Source organism: Oncorhynchus mykiss, chromosome 15 (assembly GCF_057628025.1).
Source record: "Oncorhynchus mykiss isolate SJ-2025 chromosome 15, ASM5762802v1, whole genome shotgun sequence".
NCBI classification, from domain to species: Eukaryota; Metazoa; Chordata; class Actinopteri; order Salmoniformes; family Salmonidae; genus Oncorhynchus; species Oncorhynchus mykiss.
In genome coordinates, this window is record NC_143036.1 from 84,065,927 (window position 1) to 84,087,366 (window position 21,440).

The 21,440-nt window shown below is 44.9% G+C and overlaps 1 protein-coding gene across 6 annotated transcripts in view; it reads right to left on the reverse strand.

The window, feature by feature from the left end:
• The window catches only part of phf21b (PHD finger protein 21B), a 169,223-nt gene that overhangs the window by 5,319 nt on the left and 142,464 nt on the right, over positions 1-21,440 (reverse strand). For 3 of the 6 annotated variants that reach the window (XM_090201419.1, XM_090201418.1, XM_090201420.1), the window contains 7 exons: positions 20,854-21,440; positions 19,456-19,632; positions 15,009-15,060; positions 12,004-12,080; positions 9,871-9,925; positions 5,970-5,992; positions 860-1,018 (listed from right to left, as the gene is read on the reverse strand). The exon at positions 20,854-21,440 is cut by the window's right edge and continues 418 nt beyond it. In XM_090201419.1, coding sequence (XP_090057545.1) covers positions 860-1,018; positions 5,970-5,992; positions 9,871-9,925; positions 12,004-12,080; positions 15,009-15,060; positions 19,456-19,632; positions 20,854-21,440 — 1,130 coding nt within the window. The remainder of the gene's footprint in view (positions 1-859; positions 1,019-5,969; positions 5,993-9,870; positions 9,926-12,003; positions 12,081-15,008; positions 15,061-19,455; positions 19,633-20,853) is intronic. The other 3 variants (XR_016486939.1, XR_016486940.1, XR_016486941.1) reach the window with 1 other exon arrangement.

The window sequence follows — 21,440 nt, forward strand, 5'->3', positions numbered from 1 at the left end:
GTCAGATGTCATTCAGTAGTGTTGTTATAGTCTGATGTCATTCAGTAGTGTTGTTATAGTCAGATGTCATTCAGTAGTGTTGTTATAGTCAGATGTCATTCAGTAGTGTTGTTATAGTCAGATGTCATTCAGTAGTGTTGTTATAGACAGTAGATGTCATTCAGTAGTGTTGTTATAGTCAGATGTCATTCAGTAGTGTTGTTATAGTCAGATGTCATTCAGTAGTGTTGTTATAGTCAGATGTCATTCAGTAGTGTTGTTATAGTCAGACGTCATTCAGTAGTGTTGTTATAGTCAGATGTCATTCAGTAGTGTTGTTATAGTCAGATGTCATTCAGTAGTGTTGTTATAGTCAGATGTCATTCAGTAGTGTTGTTATAGTCAGACGTCATTCAGTAGTGTTGTTATAGTCAGATGTCATTCAGTAGTGTTGTTATAGTCAGATGTCATTCAGTAGTGTTGTTATAGTCAGTAGATGTCATTCAGTAGTGTTGTTATAGTCAGATGTCATTCAGTAGTGTTGTTATAGTCAGATGTCATTCAGTAGTGTTGTTATAGTCAGATGTCATTCAGTAGTGTTGTTATAGTCAGATGTCATTCAGTAGTGTTGTTATAGTCAGACGTCATTCAGTAGTGTTGTTATAGTCAGATGTCATTCAGTAGTGTTGTTATAGTCAGTAGATGTCATTCAGTAGTGTTGTTATAGTCAGATGTCATTCAGTAGTGTTGTTATAGTCAGATGTCATTCAGTAGTGTTGTTATAGTCAGATGTCATTCAGTAGTGCTGTTATAGTCTTAAAATGTCGCTGTAGCATTACAAAGTACCCATTCTACCCCAACCAGATCTCTATCTTCCCACCTTCTTCTGACACTTGGTGCAAACCCAGACCCCCCGGGGCGGTGTTTTGAGAGGTGGGTGCAGGCAGTCAGGGTGGTAGGCTCTTGGGCAGTTGTGGCACAGCTGCAGCTCTCCGTCCCCCTTACACACGGAGCAGTGGTCGTCGTGCTCCAGCTCTTCCTGTTGGACAGACATACAGTCAGATGGTTCAGGACGTACGGCTGTTAGTGCTTCTCTCCCACCTGCCGTTCAAATATCACAGTAATGACACGTCTAAACAACACCCACTTTTTTGGGGTGGGGGGGCTTTTGACTGTAGATCCACTGTAAAGTACTGAATGATTGATTGATTCAGTGAAACACTGAATATCTCTCTGATTACATCGTCCCCTAACAGTTCGTCACATCGTCCCCCATCTCTCAGATTATCTGTCAAATTACTTTTGGAATAACTACAACACCACTATCTACAGTATACAACACTACAACACCACTATCTACAGTATAAAACACTACAACACCACTATCTACAGTATACAACACTACAACACCACTATCTACAGTATACAACACCACTATCTACAGTATACAACACTACAACACCACTATCTACAGTATACAACACCACTATCTACAGTATACAACACTACAACACCACTATCTACAGTATACCACACCACTATCTACAGCATACAACACCACTATTTACAGTATACCACACTACAACACCACTATCTACAGTATACCACACTACAACACCACTATCTACAGTATACAACACTACAACACCACTATCTACAGTATACAACACCACAACACCACTATCTACAGTATACAACACCACAACAACACTATCTACAGTATACCACACTACAACACCACTATCTACAGTATACAACACTACAACACCACTATCTACAGTATACCACACTACAACACCACTATCTACAGTATAAAACACTACAACACCACTATCTACAGTATACAACACCACTATCTACAGTATGCCACACTACAACACCACTATCTACAGTATACAACACTACAACACCACTATCTACAGTATACAACACCACTATCTACAGTATACAACACTACAACACCACTATCTACAGTATACCACACTACAACACCACTATCTACAGTATAAAACACTACAACAGCACTATCTACAGTATAAAACACTACAACACCACTATCTACAGTATAAAACACTACAACACCACTATCTACAGTATACAACACTACAACACCACTATCTACAGTATAAAACACTACAACACCACTATCTACAGTATAAAACACTACAACACCACTATCTACAGTATACAACACTACAACACCACTATCTACAGTATACAACACTACAACACCACTATCTACAGTATACAACACCACTATCTACAGTATACAACACTACAACACCACTATCTACAGTATACAACACTACAACACCACTATCTACAGTATACAACACCACTATCTACAGTATACAACACTACAACACCACTATCTACAACACCACTATCTACAGTATACCCCACTACAACACTACTATCTACAGTATACAACACCACTATCTACAGTATACACCACGACAACACTACTATCTACAGTATACAACACTACATCACCACTATCTACAGTATACAACACAACAACACCACTATCTACAGTATACCACACTACAACACCACTATCTACAGGATACAACACCACTATCTACAGTATACAACACTACAACACCACTGTCTACAGTATACAACACCACTATCTACAGTATACAACACCACAACACCACTATCTACAGTATACAACACTACAACACCACTATCTACAGTATAAAACACTACAACACCACTATCTACAGTATACAACACTACAACACCACTATCTACAGTATACAACACCACTATCTACAGTATACAACACTACAACACCACTATCTACAACACCACTATCTACAGTATACCCCACTACAACACTACTATCTACAGTATACAACACCACTATCTACAGTATACACCACGACAACACTACTATCTACAGTATACAACACTACATCACCACTATCTACAGTATACAACACCACTATCTACAGTATACACCACGACAACACTACTATCTACAGTATACAACACTACATCACCACTATCTACAGTGTACAACACCACTATCTACAGTATACAACACTACAACACCACTATCTACAGTATACAGTATACACCACGACAACACTACTATCTACAGTACACAACACTACATCACCACTATCTACAGTGTACAACACCACTATCTACAGTATACAACACCACTATCTACAGTATACACCACGACAACACCACTATCTACAGTATACAACACCACTATCTACAGTATACACCACGACAACACTACTATCTACAGTATACAACACTACATCACCACTATCTACAGTATACAACACCACTATCTACAGTATACAACACCACTATCTACAGTATACCACACTACAACACCACTATCTACAGTATACCCCACTACAACACCACTATCTACAGTGTACAACACCACTATCTACAGTATACAACACTACAACACCACTATCTACAGTATACAACACTACATCACCACTATCTACAGTGTACAACACCACTATCTACAGTATACAACACCACTATCTACAGTATACAACACTACAACACCACTATCTACAGTATACACCACTACAACACCACTATCTACAGTATACACCACGACAACACTACTATCTACAGTATACAACCCTACAACACCACTATCTACAGTGTACCCCACTACAACACTACTATCTACAGTATACAACACTACAACACCACTATCTACAGTATACAACACCACTATCTACAGTATACAACACCACTATCTACAACACCACTATCTACAGTATACAACATACAACACCACTATCTTGGGGCGGCAGGGTAGCCTAGTGGTTAGAGCGTTGGACTAGTAACCGGAAGGTTGCGAGTTCAAACCCCCGAGCTGACAAGGTACAAATCTGTCGTTCTGCCCCTGAACAGGCAGTTAACCCACTGTTCCCAGGCCGTCATTGAAAATAAGAATTTGTTCTTAACTGACTTGCCTGGTTAAATAAAATAAATAAATAAAAAAAAATATCTACAGTATACAACATCACTATCTACAGTATACAACACTACAACACCACTATCTACAGTATACCACACTACAACACCACTATCTACAGTATACAACACTACAACACCACTATCTACAGTATACAACACTACAACACCACTATCTACAGTATACCACACTACAACATCACTATCTACAGTATACAACACTACAACACCACTATCTACAGTATACAACACCACAACACCACTATCTACAGTATACAACACTACAACATCACTATCTACAGTATACAACACTACAACACCACTATCTACAGTATACCACACTACAACATCACTATCTACAGTATACAACACCACTATCTACAGTATACAACACTACAACACCACTATCTACAGTATACAACACCACTATCTACAGTATACAACACTACAACACCACTATCTACAGTATACAACACTACAACACCACTATCTACAGTATACAACACTACAACACCACTATCTACAGTATACAACACTACAACATCACTATCTACAGTATACAACACCACTATCTACAGTATACAACACTACAACACCACTATCTACAGTATACCACACTACAACACCACTATCTACAGTATACCACACTACAACACCACTATCTACAGTATACAACACTACAACACCACTATCTACAGTATACCACACTACAACATCACTATCTACAGTATACCACACTACAACACCACTATCTACAGTATACCACACTACAACACCACTATCTACAGTATACCACACTACAACACCACTATCTACAGTATACCACACTACAACACCACTATCTACAGTATACAACACCACTATCTACAGTATACCACACTACAACATCACTATCTACAGTATACCACACTACAACACCACTATCTACAGTATACCACACTACAACATCACTATCTACAGTATACCACACTACAACACCACTATCTACAGTATACCACACTACAACATCACTATCTACAGTATACCACACTACAACACCACTATCTACAGTATACCACACTACAACACCACTATCTACAGTATACCACACTACAACACCACTATCTACAGTATACAACACTACAACATCACTATCTACAGTATACAACACCACTATCTACAGTATACCACACTACAACAACATCACTATCTACAGTATACAACACCACTATCTACAGTATACAACACTACAACACCACTATCTACAGTATACAACACCACTATCTACAGTATACAACACCACTATCTACAGTATACAACACTACAACACCACTATCTACAGTATACAACACCACTATCTACAGTATACCACACTACAACATCACTATCTACAGTATACCACACTACAACACCACTATCTACAGTATACCACACTACAACACCACTATCTACAGTATACCACACTACAACATCACTATCTACAGTATACAACACTACAACATCACTATCTACAGTATACAACACCACTATCTACAGTATACAACACTACAACACCACTATCTACAGTATACAACACCACTATCTACAGTATACAACACCACTATCTACAGTATACAACACTACAACATCACTATCTACAGTATACAACACCACTATCTACAGTATACAACACTACAACACCACTATCTACAGTATACCACACTACAACATCACTATCTACAGTATACCACACTACAACACCACTATCTACAGTATACAACACTACAACACCACTATCTACAGTATGCCACACTACAACACCAGTATACAACACCACGATCTACAGTATACAACACTACAACACCACTATCTACAGTATACAACACCACTATCTACAGTATACAACACTACAACACCACTATCTACAGTATACCACACTACAACACCACTATCTACAGTATACAACACCACTATCTACAGTATACAACACCACTATCTACAGTATACAACACTATAACTACTATGTCAGACACATCGTAGCTGTAATCACGTCATGCTACGGTACGTACCTTCCATCTGTAGTCCCCAGTGGCTAGCGTGCGTAACACAGGAAGCAGATAACAGGTTAGTAGCTGACAACAGGTGAAGACAATGGGGGTTGAGCAGCAGTTTGGGCCGGAGAGGGGAAGGGGTGCAGGAACAGGGTTTTAGACCGGGAAACATTAAGCAACAGACCTGCAACATCTCTGTTCTGGGGAACGCAGCTCAGATCAACACAGACATGCTCTAGTCTAGTAGGATACAGTGTGATTACAGTCCATGCTCTAGTCTAGTAGGATACAGTGTAATTACAGTCCATGCTCTAGTCTAGTAGGATACAGTGTGATTACAGTCCATGCTCTAGTCTAGTAGGATAGAGTGTAATTACAGTCCATGCTCTAGTCTAGTAGGATACAGTGTAATTACAGTCCATGCTCTAGTCTAATAGGGTACAGTGTGATTACAGTCCATGCTCTAGTCTAGTAGGATACACTGTAATTTCAGTCCAGTGGCCTGGACCTCTTTCTGATCAACCATAAAGTCCAGCTATAATGTTTATAGATGTGCAATTTATTGATGAGTCAGTACACATCTGTGTTACCAGTCCTGTCTAGTTGTGTTGATGGGCTGGTATAAATGTGTGTTACCAGTCCTGTCTAGTTGTGTTGATGGGGTCAGTATAAATGTGTTACCAGTCCTGTCTAGTTGTGTTGATGGGGTCAGTATAAATGTGTTATACCAGTCCTGTCTAGTTGTGTTGATGGGGTCAGTATAAATGTGTGTTACCAGTCCTGTCTAGTTGTGTTGATGGGGTCAGTATAAATGTGTGTTACCAGTCCTGTCTAGTTGTGTTGATGGGCTGGTATAAATGTGTGTTACCAGTCCTGTCTAGTTGTGTTGATGGGGTCAGTATAAATGTGTTACCAGTCCTGTCTAGTTGTGTTGATGGGGTCAGTATAAATGTGTGTTACCAGTCCTGTCTAGTTGTGTTGATGGGGTCAGTATAAATGTGTGTTACCAGTCCTGTCTAGTTGTGTTGATGGGGTCAGTATAAATGTGTTACCAGTCCTGTCTAGTTGTGTTGATGGGGTCAGTATAAATGTGTTACCAGTCCTGTCTAGTTGTGTTGATGGGGTCAGTATAAATGTGTGTTACCAGTCCTGTCTAGTTGTGTTGATGGGGTCAGTATAAATGTGTTACCAGTCCTGTCTAGTTGTGTTGATGGGGTCAGTATAAATGTGTGTTACCAGTCCTGTCTAGTTGTGTTGATGGGGTCAGTATAAATGTGTTACCAGTCCTGTCTAGTTGTGTTGATGGGCTGGTATAAATGTGTGTTACCAGTCCTGTCTAGTTGTGTTGATGGGTCAGTATAAATGTGTGTTACCAGTCCTGTCTAGTTGTGTTGATGGGCTGGTATAAATGTGTGTTACCAGTCCTGTCTAGTTGTGTTGATGGGTCAGTATAAATGTGTGTTACCAGTCCTGTCTAGTTGTGTTGATGGGGTCAGTATAAATGTGTGTTACCAGTCCTGTCTAGTTGTGTTGATGGGGTCAGTATAAATGTGTTACCAGTCCTGTCTAGTTGTGTTGATGGGGTCAGTACACATCTGTGTTACCAGTCCTGTCTAGTTGTGTTGATGGGGTCAGTATAAATGTGTGTTACCAGTCCTGTCTAGTTGTGTTGATGGGGTCAGTATAAATGTGTTACCAGTCCTGTCTAGTTGTGTTGATGGGGTCAGTATAAATGTGTGTTACCAGTCCTGTCTAGTTGTGTTGATGCGGTCAGTATAAATGTGTTACCAGTCCTGTCTAGTTGTGTTGATGGGGTCAGTATAAATGTGTGTTACCAGTCCTGTCTAGTTGTGTTGATGGGGTCAGTATAAATGTGTGTTACCAGTCCTGTCTAGTTGTGTTGATGCGGTCAGTATAAATGTGTTACCAGTCCTGTCTAGTTGTGTTGATGGGGTCAGTATAAATGTGTGTTACCAGTCCTGTCTAGTTGTGTTGATGGGGTCAGTATAAATGTGTGTTACCAGTCCTGTCTAGTTGTGTTGATGGGGTCAGTATAAATGTGTTACCAGTCCTGTCTAGTTGTGTTGATGGGGTCAGTATAAATGTGTTACCAGTCCTGTCTAGTTGTGTTGATGGGGTCAGTATAAATGTGTTACCAGTCCTGTCTAGTTGTGTTGATGGGGTCAGTATAAATGTGTGTTACCAGTCCTGTCTAGTTGTGTTGATGGGTCAGTATAAATGTGTGTTACCAGTCCTGTCTAGTTGTGTTGATGGGGTCAGTATAAATGTGTTACCAGTCCTGTCTAGTTGTGTTGATGGGGTCAGTATAAATGTGTTACCAGTCCTGTCTAGTTGTGTTGATGGGGTCAGTATAAATGTGTGTTACCAGTCCTGTCTAGTTGTGTTGATGGGCTGGTATAAATGTGTTTTTCCAGTCCTGTCTAGTTGTGTTGATGGGCTGGTATAAATGTGTGTTACCAGTCCTGTCTAGTTGTGTTGATGGGGTCAGTATAAATGTGTTATACCAGTCCTGTCTAGTTGTGTTGATGGGCTGGTATAAATGTGTGTTACCAGTCCTGTCTAGTTGTGTTGATGGGCTGGTATACATGTGTTTGTCCAGTCCTGTCTAGTTGTGTTGATGGGCTGGTATAAATGTGTGTTACCAGTCCTGTCTAGTTGTGTTGATGGGCTGGTATAAATGTGTGTTACCAGTCCTGTCTAGTTGTGTTGATGGGGTCAGTATAAATGTGTGTTACCAGTCCTGTCTAGTTGTGTTGATGGGCTGGTATACATGTGTGTTACCAGTCCTGTCTAGTTGTGTTGATGGGCTGGTATACATGTGTGTTACCAGTCCTGTCTAGTTGTGTTGATGGGGTCAGTATAAATATGTGTTACCAGTCCTGTCTAGTTGTGTTGATGGGCTGGTATACATGTGTGTTACCAGTCCTGTCTAGTTGTGTTGATGGGGTCAGTATAAATGTGTGTTACCAGTCCTGTCTAGTTGTGTTGATGGGGTCAGTATAAATGTGTGTTACCAGTCCTGTCTAGTTGTGTTGATGGGGTCAGTATAAATGTGTTACCAGTCCTGTCTAGTTGTGTTGATGGGGTCAGTATAAATGTGTGTTACCAGTCCTGTCTAGTTGTGTTGATGGGGTCAGTATAAATGTGTGTTACCAGTCCTGTCTAGTTGTGTTGATGGGGTCAGTATAAATGTGTGTTACCAGTCCTGTCTAGTTGTGTTGATGGGGTCAGTATAAATGTGTGTTACCAGTCCTGTCTAGTTGTGTTGATGGGGTCAGTATAAATGTGTGTTACCAGTCCTGTCTAGTTGTGTTGATGGGCTGGTATAAATGTGTGTTACCAGTCCTGTCTAGATGTGTTGATGGGGTCAGTATAAATGTGTTATACCAGTCCTGTCTAGTTGTGTTGATGGGCTGGTATAAATGTGTGTTACCAGTCCTGTCTAGTTGTGTTGATGGGCTGGTATAAATGTGTGTTACCAGTCCTGTCTAGTTGTGTTGATGGGGTCAGTATAAATGTGTGTTACCAGTCCTGTCTAGTTGTGTTGATGGGCTGGTATAAATGTGTGTTACCAGTCCTGTCTAGTTGTGTTGATGGGGTCAGTATAAATGTGTGTTACCAGTCCTGTCTAGTTGTGTGGATGGGGTCAGTATAAATGTGTGTTACCAGTCCTGTCTAGTTGTGTTGATGGGGTCAGTATAAATGTGTGTTACCAGTCCTGTCTAGTTGTGTTGATGGGGTCAGTATAAATGTGTGTTACCAGTCCTGTCTAGTTGTGATGATGGGCTGGTATAAATGTGTGTTACCAGTCCTGTCTAGTTGTGATGATGGGCTGGTATAAATGTGTGTTACCAGTCCTGTCTAGTTGTGTTGATGGGCTGGTATAAATGTGTTTTACCTCTCACTGACAGGAAGAGTGGGTCGTTCAGGTAATTTGATGCAAGGCGTTTACGCTGGAAGGTAGAAAGTGAGAAACAGAGACAGAGAAAATGTTTACTTCCCTCACCTCAGACACAACAGGAATTCTAGCTCTGCTTATCGACCCTCATCAGCATTCACTGAATTCTCCCAAGTTACACGGAAAGCAATTTAGTAGAAAGATTGCAGCACACGTTTTGGGGCAGGGTAACTGAACATCATGTATGACGTTCTGGGGAAAGCACAAGGCACCAGCTCTAACAGACATGAGACAAAGTGCAGCTAAACATCACTGAACCCATCAGAGACTAAGGTCTGTCGAAACTGAACCCATCAGAGACTAAGGACATCAGAGACTAAGGCCTGTCTAAACTGAACCCATCAGAGACTAAGGCCTGTCTAAACTGAACCCATCAGAGACTAAGGCCTGTCTAAACTGAACCCATCAGAGACTAAGGCCTGTCTAAACTGAACCCATCAGAGACTATGGCCTGTCTAAACTGAACCCATCAGAGACTAAGGCCATCAGAGACTAAGGCCTGTCTAAACTGAACCCATCAGAGACTAAGGCCTGTCTAAACTGAACCCATCAGAGACTAAAGCCATCAGAGACTAAGGCCTGTCTAAACTGAACCCATCAGAGACTAAGGCCATCAGAGACTAAGGCCTGTTGAAACTGAACCGATCAGAGACTAAGGCCTGTTGAAACTGAACCCATCAGAGACTAAGGCCTGTCGAAACTGAACCCATCAGAGACTAAGGCCATCAGAGACTAAGGCCTGTCTAAACTGAACCCATCACAGACTAAGGCCATCAGAGACTAAGGTCTATCTAAACTGAACCCATCAGAGACTAAGGCCTGTCTAAACTGAACCCATCAGAGACTAAGGCCATCAGAGACTAAGGCCTGTCTAAACTGAACCCATCAGAGACTAAGGCCTGTCTAAACTGAACCCATCAGAGACTAAGGCCATCAGAGACTAAGGCCTGTCTAAACTGAACCCATCAGAGACTAAGGCCATCAGAGACTAAGGCCTGTAAAACTGAACCGATCAGAGACTAAGGCCTGTCTAAACTGAACCCATCAGAGACTAAGGCCTGTCTAAACTGAACCCATCAGAGACTAAGGCCATCAGAGACTAAGGCCTGTCTAAACTGAACCCATCAGAGACTAAGGCCATCAGAGACTAAGGCCTGTTAAAACTGAACCGATCAGAGACTAAGGCCTGTCTAAACTGAACCCATCAGAGACTAAGGCCTGTTGAAACTGAACCCATCAGAGACTAAGGCCTGTCTAAACTGAACCCATCAGAGACTAAGGCCTGTCGAAACTGAACCCATCAGAGACTAAGGCCATCAGAGACTAAGGCCTGTCTAAACTGAACCCATCAGAGACTAAGGCCTGTCTAAACTGAACCCATCAGAGACTAAGGCCTGTCTAAACTGAACCCATCAGAGACTAAGGCCTGTCTAAACTGAACCCATCAGAGACTAAGGCCTGTCTAAACTGAACCCATCAGAGACTAAGGCCTGTCTAAACTGAACCCATCAGAGACTAAGGCCATCAGAGACTAAGGCCTGTCGAAACTGAACCCATCAGAGACTAAGGCCTGTCTAAACTGAACCCATCAGAGACTAAGGCCTGTCTAAACTGAACCCATCAGAGACTAAGGCAATCAGAGACTAAGGCCTGTCTAAACTGAACCCATCAGAGACCAAGGCCTGTCTAAACTGAACCCATCAGAGACTAAGGCCATCAGAGACCTTCAGACGAGTCTAGTGAGGCCTGTGGGCGTCTTAGAGAAAAACAACTGACATCTACGTGTCCATGAGAGTCTCACCTCTACCACAGCTATATCTAGTTTAAACTGACAGATTTCTGTGGGGGATTTTTTTTTATTCTGCTAATTAAGATTTTAGCACTGGCGCGGACAATCGACCCTTATTTAAACTAGTACTACTCTACATCCTAATTAACATAAATGTTACATACTGTATGTCTAACATCTCTTACACATTTCAAACACACATATCTCTCCTGAACAGCTCTGACCTACTTTCAGATGACATTTTGTCAACTATTGCAGCTCTTTGAACCAGACAAAAAGGGTACCTCTGGTTGGACCAGGCCGCTGTAGGCTGGGTTGGCTGTGCTCCGCCTCTTCCTCTCCTGTCTCTTGGTCTGGATCTCTGCCATGGTAGAGGAACACAGGCTTATGTTACAGAGGCTTAGACGCACACAGCCGGTACAGCTAGATGGGACAGACAGGAAGACACAGCCGGTACAGCTAGATGGGACAGACAGGAAGACACAGCCGGTACAGCTAGATGGGACAGGTAGACACAGCCGGTACAGCTAGATGGGACAGACAGGTAGACACAGCCAGTACAGCTAGATGGGACAGGTAGACACAGCCGGTACAGGTAGATGGGACAGACAGGAAGACACAGCCGGTACAGGTAGATGGGACAGACAGGAAGACACAGCCGGTACAGCTAGATGGGACAGACAGGAAGACACAGCCGGTACAGCTAGATGGGACAGGTAGACACAGCCGGTACAGGTAGATGGGACAGACAGGAAGACACAGCCGGTACAGCTAGATGGGACAGACAGGAAGACACAGCCAGTACAGATAGATGGGACAGGTAGACACAGCCGGTACAGCTAGATGGGACAGGTAGACACAGCCGGTACAGCTAGATGGGACAGACAGGTAGACACAGCCGGTACAGCTAGATGGGACAGACAGATAGACACAGCCGGTACAGCTAGATGGGACAGGTAGACGCAGCCGGTACAGCTAGATGGGACAGACAGGAAGACACAGCCGGTACAGCTAGATGGGACAGACAGGAAGACACAGCCGGTACAGCTAGATGGGACAGACAGGAAGACACAGCCGGTACAGCTAGATGGGACAGGTAGACACAGCCGGTACAGGTAGATGGGACAGACAGGAAGACACAGCCGGTACAGCTAGATGGGACAGACAGGAAGACACAGCCGGTACAGCTAGATGGGACAGGTAGACACAGCCGGTACAGGTAGATGGGACAGACAGGAAGACACAGCCGGTACAGCTAGATGGGACAGACAGGAAGACACAGCCAGTACAGATAGATGGGACAGGTAGACACAGCCGGTACAGCTAGATGGGACAGGTAGACACAGCCGGTACAGCTAGATGGGACAGACAGGTAGACACAGCCGGTACAGCTAGATGGGACAGACAGGTAGACACAGCCGGTACAGCTAGATGGGACAGGTAGACGCAGCCGGTACAGCTAGATGGGACAGGTAGACACAGCCAGTACAGCTAGATGGGACAGACAGGTAGACACAGCCGGTACAGCTAGATGGGACAGAAAGACAGGTAGACACAGCCGGTACAGCTAGATGGGACAGACAGGTAGACACAGCCGGTACAGCTAGATGGGACAGACAGGTAGACACAGCCGGTACAGCTAGATGGGACAGACAGGTAGACACAGCCAGTACAGCTAGATGGGACAGACAGACAGGTACACACAGCCAGTACAGCTAGATGGGACAGACAGACAGGTACACACAGCCAGTACAGCTAGATGGGACAGACAGACAGGTACACACAGCCAGTACAGCTAGATGGGACATACAGACAGGTAGACACAGCCAGTACAGCTAGATGGGACAGACAGACAGGTAGACACAGCCAGTACAGCTAGATGGGACAGACAGACAGGTAGACACAGCCGGTACAGCTAGATGGGACATAAAGACAGGTAGACACAGCCGGTACAGCTAGATGGGACATACAGACAGGTACACACAGCCAGTACAGCTAGATGGGACATACCCTCAGGTAGCCAGTAGCCGGTACAGCTAGATGGGACATACAGACAGGTAGACACAGCCGGTACAGCTAGATGGGACAGACAGACAGGTAGACACAGCCGGTACAGCTAGATGGGACATACAGACAGGTAGACAGTAGCCAGTACAGCTAGATGGGACAGACAGACAGGTAGCCAGTAGCCAGTACAGGTAAAATATATATATGCCGCTGATGTGTGGATGAACAAGTTTTAACACAGTGATACTAGCCAGAGCAGTGTGTGGGTTTCTCTGTTCATTCTCTGTGTGGGTAAAAACAGTGATACTAGCCAGAGCAGTGTGTGGGTTTCTCTGTTCATTCTCTGTGTGGGTAAAAACAGTGATACTAGCCAGAGCAGTGTGTGGGTTTCTCTGTTCATTCTCTGTGTGGGTAAAAACAGTGATACTAGCCAGAGCAGTGTGTGGGTTTCTCTGTTCATTCTCTGTGTGGGTAAAAACAGTTATACTAGCCAGAGCAGTGTGTGGGTTTCTCTGTTCATTCTCTGTGTGGGTAAAAACTGATACTAGCCAGAGCAGTGTGTGGGTTTCTCTGTTCATTCTCTGTGTGGGTAAAAACAGTGATACTAGCCAGAGCAGTGTGTGGGTTTCTCTGTTCATTCTCTGTGTGGGTAAAACAGTGATACTAGCCAGAGCAGTGTGTGGGTTTCTCCATTCATTCTCTGTGTGGGTAAAAACAGTGATACTAGCCAGAGCAGTGTGTGGGTTTCTCTGTTTATTGTCTGTGTGGGTAAAAACAGTGATACTAGCCAGAGCAGTGTGTGGGTTTCTCTGTTCATTCTCTGTGTGGGTAAAAACAGTGATACTAGCCAGAGCAGTGTGTGGGTTTCTCTGTTTATTGTCTGTGTGGGTAAAAACAGTGATACTAGCCAGAGCAGTGTGTGGGTTTCTCCGTTCATTCTCTGTGTGGGTAAAAACAGTGATACTAGCCATAGCAGTGTGTGGGTTTCTCTGTTCATTCTCTGTGTGGGTAAAACAGTGATACTAGCCAGAGCAGTGTGTGGGTTTCTCTGTTCATTCTCTGTGTGGGTAAAAACAGTGATACTAGCCAGAGCAGTGTGTGGGTTTCTCTGTTCATTCTCTGTGTGGGTAAAAACAGTGATACTAGCCAGAGCAGTGTGTGGATTTCTCCATTCATTCAAGTTCTCTCATTGTTACCACCTGCCACAAGACAGCAAAGATGTGCCAATGCCTTGTTGAAGTCTGATGAGTTTAATTCAATTAGTGTCAGAGGAAGAACTCACCTTCCAGTGTCTCTGTAGTGACCAGGCCAAGAGCCACCATGAAGGACATTTTCTGTAGGGGAGAGGGGACACGTTAGAGTGTGACACCCATATGAATACCATACAGGTGGAGAGGGGACATGTTACAGTGTGACACCCATATGAATACCATACAGGTGGAGAGGGGACATGTTAGAGTGTGACACCCATATGAATAACATACAGGTGGAGAGGGGACATGTTAGAGTGTGACACCCATATGAATACCATACAGGTGGAGAGGGGACATGTTACAGTGTGACACCAATATGAATACCATACAGGTGGAGAGGGGACATGTTACAGTGTGACACCCATATGAATACCATACAGGTGGAGAGGGGACATGTTAGAGTGTGACACCCATATGAATACCATACAGGTGGAGAGGCGACATGTTACAGTGTGACACCAATATGAATACCATACAGGTGGAGAGGGGACATGTTACAGTGTGACACCGATATGAATACCATACAGGTGGAGAGGGGACATGTTACAGTGTGACACCAATATGAATACCATACAGGTGGAGAGGGGACATGTTACAGTGTGACACCAATATGAATACCATACAGGTGGAGAGGGGACATGTTACAGTGTGAAACCGATATGAATACCATACAGGTGGAGAGGGGACATGTTACAGTGTGACACCCATATGAATACCATACAGGTGGAGAGGGGACATGTTACAGTGTGACACCCATATGAATACCATACAGGTGGAGAGGGAACAGTTATATCAGATAGATTGATAACAAGGTAGTGTATAGTATTACCATTCCAGCCCCACTGTGGGAGGCATTTCAACTGGGATATAATCTGTCTCCTCTATTCTCCAGTTGGAGAACCCTCAGAGATTCCCTCCCTCCCTCCCTCCCTCCCTCCCTCCCTCCCTCCCTCCCTCCCTCCCTCCCTCCCTCCCTGTCTGGGTCTATCTCCCTCCCTGTCTGGGTCTATCTCCCTCCCCTCCCCTCCCCTCCCTCTCTCTCTCATTAGTCTTTCTCTCTCATTATCCAAAAACTCTCTTTCACCCTGCCACTCTCACTCTCCTCTACAATGTCTGGAATGTTCTACTACTCGGGTGTCATAGGCTTGTTTTCTCCCTCAAGTACTCCAGGTAGAGGTGGGCAGGGTGGGAGCAGGGCTAGTACGTGTGGTTTCCTAGCAACAGCAACACTTAGTAGTAAGGGAACTGTTGTCATGTCTCCCCCAGTGACTCCTGTGTTCCATGTCACGTGATCCATCTCTGAATCAGTCAGTCCGTAGTGAATCACTCTCATTAGTTACTGCTTGTTGAATCAGTCAGTCCATAGTGAATCACTCTCATTAGTTACTGCTTGTTGAATCAATCAGTCCATAGTGAATCACTTTCATTAGATACTGCTTGTTGAATCAGTCAGTCCATAGTGAATACCTCTCATTACTTACTGCTTGTTGAATCAGTCAGAAAGTGAATCACTCTCATAATTACTTACCGGGGAGAGGGATAGAGGGAGACCAGGGATAGAGGGGGGAGAGGGGGACGAGGGATAGAGGGGGACGAGGGTTAGAGGGGTTTCCAGGGAAAGGAAGGCTGAGTCAGGATTATCTGGGATTATCTAACCGAATAATTAGATGGATTAACCAATCAGAGTTACAGTGATCAGATAGATAGGCATCTGCTCCAGCTCTGAGTCAGCAGTAGCACCATACCGGAGAAGTAGTAATAGTCAGCAGTAGCACCATACCGGAGAACCTGATAGTCAGCAGTAGCACCATACCAGAGAACCTGATAGTCAGCAGTAGCACCATACCGGAGAACCTGATAGTCAGCAGTAGCACCATACCGGAGAACCTGCTAGTCAGCAGTAGCACCATACCAGAGAACCTGCTAGTCAGCAGTAGCACCATACCAGAGACCCTGATAGTCAGCAGTAGCACCATCAGAGAACCTGAAAGTCAGCAGTAGCACCAAACCATAGACCCTGATAGTCAGCAGTAGCACCATACCAGAGACCCTGATAGTCAGCAGTAGCACCATACCAGAGACCCTGATAGTCAGCAGTAGCACCATACCATAGACCCTGATAGTCGGCAGTAGCACCATACCGGAGAACCTCATAGTCAGCAGTAGCACCATACCGGAGAACCTCATAGTCAGCAGTAGCACCATACCAGAGAACCCTGCAGTAGCACCATCAGAGAACCTGATAGCCAGCAGTAGCACCATCAGAGACCCTGATAGTCAGCAGTAGCACCAAACCAGAGAACCTGATAGTCAGCAGTAGCACCATACCAGAGACCCTGATAGTCAGCAGTAACACCATACCGGAGAACCTGATAGTTAGGAGTAGCACCATACCGGAGAACCTGATAGTTAGGAGTAGCACCATACCGGAGAACCTGATAGTCAGCAGTAGCACCATACCAGAGACCCTGATAGTCAGCAGTAGCACCATACCAGAGAACCCAGCATTAGCACCATACCGGAGAACCTGATAGTTAGGAGTAGCACCATACCAGCGAACCTGATAGTCAGCAGTAGCACCATACCAGAGAACCTGATAGTCAGCAGTAGCACCATACCAGAGAACCTGATAGTCAGCAGTAGCACCATACCGGAGAACCTGATAGTTAGGAGTAGCACCATACCATAGACCCTGATAGTCAGCAGTAGCACCATACCGGAGAACCTGATAGTTAGCAGTAGCACCATACCATAGACCCTGATAGTCAGCAGTAGCACCATACCAGAGAACCTGAAAGTCAGCAGTAGCACCATACCAGAGACCCTGATAGTCAGCAGTAGCACCATACCGGAGAACCTGATAGTCAGCAGTAGCACCAAACCAGAGAACATGATAGTCATCAGTAGCACCATACCGGAGAACCTGATAGTCAGCAGTAGCACCATATCAGAGAACCTGACAGTCAGCAGTAGTACAATACCAGAGAACCTCATAGTCAGCAGTAGCACCATATCAGAGAACCTGATAGTCAGCAGTAGCACCATACCAGAGAACCTCATAGTCAGCAGTAGCACCATATCAGAGAACCTGATAGTCAGCAGTAGCACCATACCAGAGAACCTCATAGTCAGCAGTAGCACCATACCAGAGAACCTCATAGTCAGCAGTAGCACCATATCAGAGAACATGATAGTCAGCAGTAGCACCATACCAGAGAACCTGATAGTCAGCAGTAGCACCATACCAGAGAACCTGATAGTCAGCAGTAGCACCATACCAGAGAACCTCATAGTCAGCAGTAGCACCATATCAGAGAACCTCATAGTCAGCAGTAGCACCATCAGAGAACCTGATAGCCAGCAGTAGCACCATCAGAGAACCTGATAGTCAGCAGTAGCACCATACCAGAGAACCCTGCAGTAGCACCATCAGAGAACCTGATAGTCAGCAGTAGCACCATACCAGAGACCCTGATAGTCAGCAGTAGCACCACACCAGAGACCCTGATAGTCAGCAGTAGCACCATACCAGAGAACCTGATATTCAGCAGTAGCAACATATCAGAGAACCCAGCAGTAGCACCATACCAGAGACCCTGATAGTAAGCAGTAGCACCATACCAGAGACCCTTATAGTCAGCAGTAGCACCATCAGAGACCCTGATAGTCAGCAGTAGCACCATCAGAGACCCTGATAGTCAGCAGTAGCACCATCAGAGACCCTGATAGTCAGCAGTAGCACCATACCAGAGACCCTGATAGTCAGCAGTAGCACCATACCAGAGAACCTGATAGTCAGCAGTAGCACCACACCAGAGACCCTGATAGTCAGCAGTAGCACCATACCAGAGACCCTTATAGTCAGCAGTAGCACCATACCAGAGAACCCTGCAGTAGCACCATACCAGAGACCCTGATAGTCAGCAGTAGCACCATACCAGAGACCCTGATAGTCAGCAGTAGCACCATACCAGAGACCCTTATAGTCAGCAGTAGCACCATATCAGAGAACCCTGCAGTAGCACCATACCAGAGACCCTGATAGTCAGCAGTAGCACCATACCAGAGACCCTGATAGTCAGCAGTAGCACCATACCAGAGAACCTGATAGTCAGCAGTAGCACCACACCAGAGAACATGATAGTCAGCAGTAGCACCACACCAGAGAACCCAGCAGTAGCACCATACCAGAGACCCTGATAGTCAGCAGTAGCACCATACCAGAGACCCTGATAGTCAGCAGTAGCACCATACCAGAGACCCTGATAGTCAGCAGTAGCACCATACCAGAGAACCTGATAGTCAGCAGTAACACCATATCAGAGACCCTGATAGTTAGTGTGTGCCTTAGATAAATGATAATGTTTTATTGGCTAATAGAATACTATTTTAAAAAACAGGATTTTCTTTATCCTCTAATACAACATAGTTGTGTTCTTGTTATTGATGTATAATTATTTAGGATTGTGTTTTTACCTCTGGGTCCTCATCCTTCTTCTTCTTCTTGGCTGGTGTAGAGGAGGGAGAGGTGGAGGGGTTGGTGGTCGAGGTGATGGAGGGGATCTCCTGTGAGGGGCTGTCGGCCCCCTGGGGTCCTCCTGGCGAGTCCTGGGAGGAGCTGGGGGTCTCTGCCTCCGGCTGGATTATTTTCAACTGGGAAAACACACCACACACACACACACACACACACACACACACGCACGCACGCACGCACGCACGCAGGCGGGGACAGCGTTAAGCGTTAGTCAGTTAATTGGCTGTTGGTTCTAATAACTATTTAGTGCGAAGGGAAGGTAAACAATTGATTGTGATTGATTTATATTAAGAATTAAATCACACAACTCTACTTGTTATGATGCCTGTGATGATGCCTGTATTGATGGCTGTAATGATGCCTGTAATGATGCCTGTATTGATGGCTGTAATGATGCCTGTATTGATGGCTGTAATGATGCCTGTAATGATGCCTGTATTGATGCCTGTAATGATGCCTGTAATGATGCCTGTAATGATGCCTGTAGTGATGGCTGTAATGACGCCTGTAATGATGCCTGTAGTGATGCCTGTAATGATGCCTGTAATGATGCCTGTATTGATGCCTGTATTGATTCCTGTAATGATGCCTGTAATGATGCCTGTAATGATGCCTGTATTGATGTCTGTAATGATGCCTGTAGTGATGGCTGTAATGATGCCTGTAATGATGCCTGTATTGATGCCTGTATTGATTCCTGTAATGATGCCTGTAATGATAACTGTAATGATGCCTGTATTGATGCCTGTATTGATGCCTGTAATGATGCCTATAATGATGCCTGTAATGATGCCTGTAGTGATGCCTGTAATGATGCCTATAATGATGCCTGTAATGAGGCCTGTAATGATGCCTTTAATGTTGTCTGTATTGATGCCTGTATTGTTGCCTGTATTGAGGCCTGTAATGATGCCTGTAATGATGCCTGTAGTGATGCCTGTAATGATGCCTGTATTGATGCCTATAATGAGACCTATAATGATGCCTATAATGATGCCTATAATGATGCCTGTAATGATGCCTGTATTGATGCCTGTAATGATGCCTGTATTGATGCCTATAATGAGGCATGTAATGATGCCTATAATGAGGCCTGTAATGATGCCTGTAATGAGACCTGTAATGATGCCTGTAATGAGGCCTGTAATGATGCCTGTAATGAGACCTGTAATGATGCCTGTAATGAGGCCTGTAATGATGCCTGTAATGAGGCCTCCCCCACCTCTACAGAAGAGTTAGATCAGCATGTGTGTGTGATTGTAGAGACCATGCTGACAGAGACAGTCAGTAGAGCTGGTAGGACTGACAGAAGGATGTGTTGGACAAGGACAGTCTTTAACCTTATTGTCAGTGTTGAAGACCAGCGGCTGGTCCTTGACTGCCTCACTGATGGTCCACACCCTGTTGTTCCCGGTGTCGGCAGGCGGCGAGGCAGAGATGATGGAGAAGGTCACACCGGGGGCAACTGAGGCTGAGGTGGCTGTTGGGCTGATGCTGCTGGTAGAGGTGGGGGAGATGCCTCCAGGCCAGGCTAGGGCCGGGGAGAGAGACTGGGTCTGGGCGGGGGAGAGAGACTGGGTCTGGGCCGGGGAGAGAGACTGGGTCTGGGCCAGGAAGAGAGACTGGGTCTGGGCCAGGGAGAGAGATTGAGTCTGGGCCGGGGAGAGAGACTGGGTCTGGGCCAGGGAGAGAGACTGGGTCTGGGCCGGGGAGAGAGACTGGGTCTGGGCCGGGGAGAGAGACTGGGTCTGGGCCGGGGAGAGAGACTGGGTCTGGGCCAGGGGAGAGACCAGGGTCTGGGCCAGGGAGGAGACCAGGGTCTGGGCCAGCGGAGAGACCAGGGTCTGGGCCAGGGGAGAGACCAGGGTCTGGGCCAGCGGAGAGACCAGGGTCTGGGCCAGGGGAGAGACCAGGGTCTGGGCCAGGG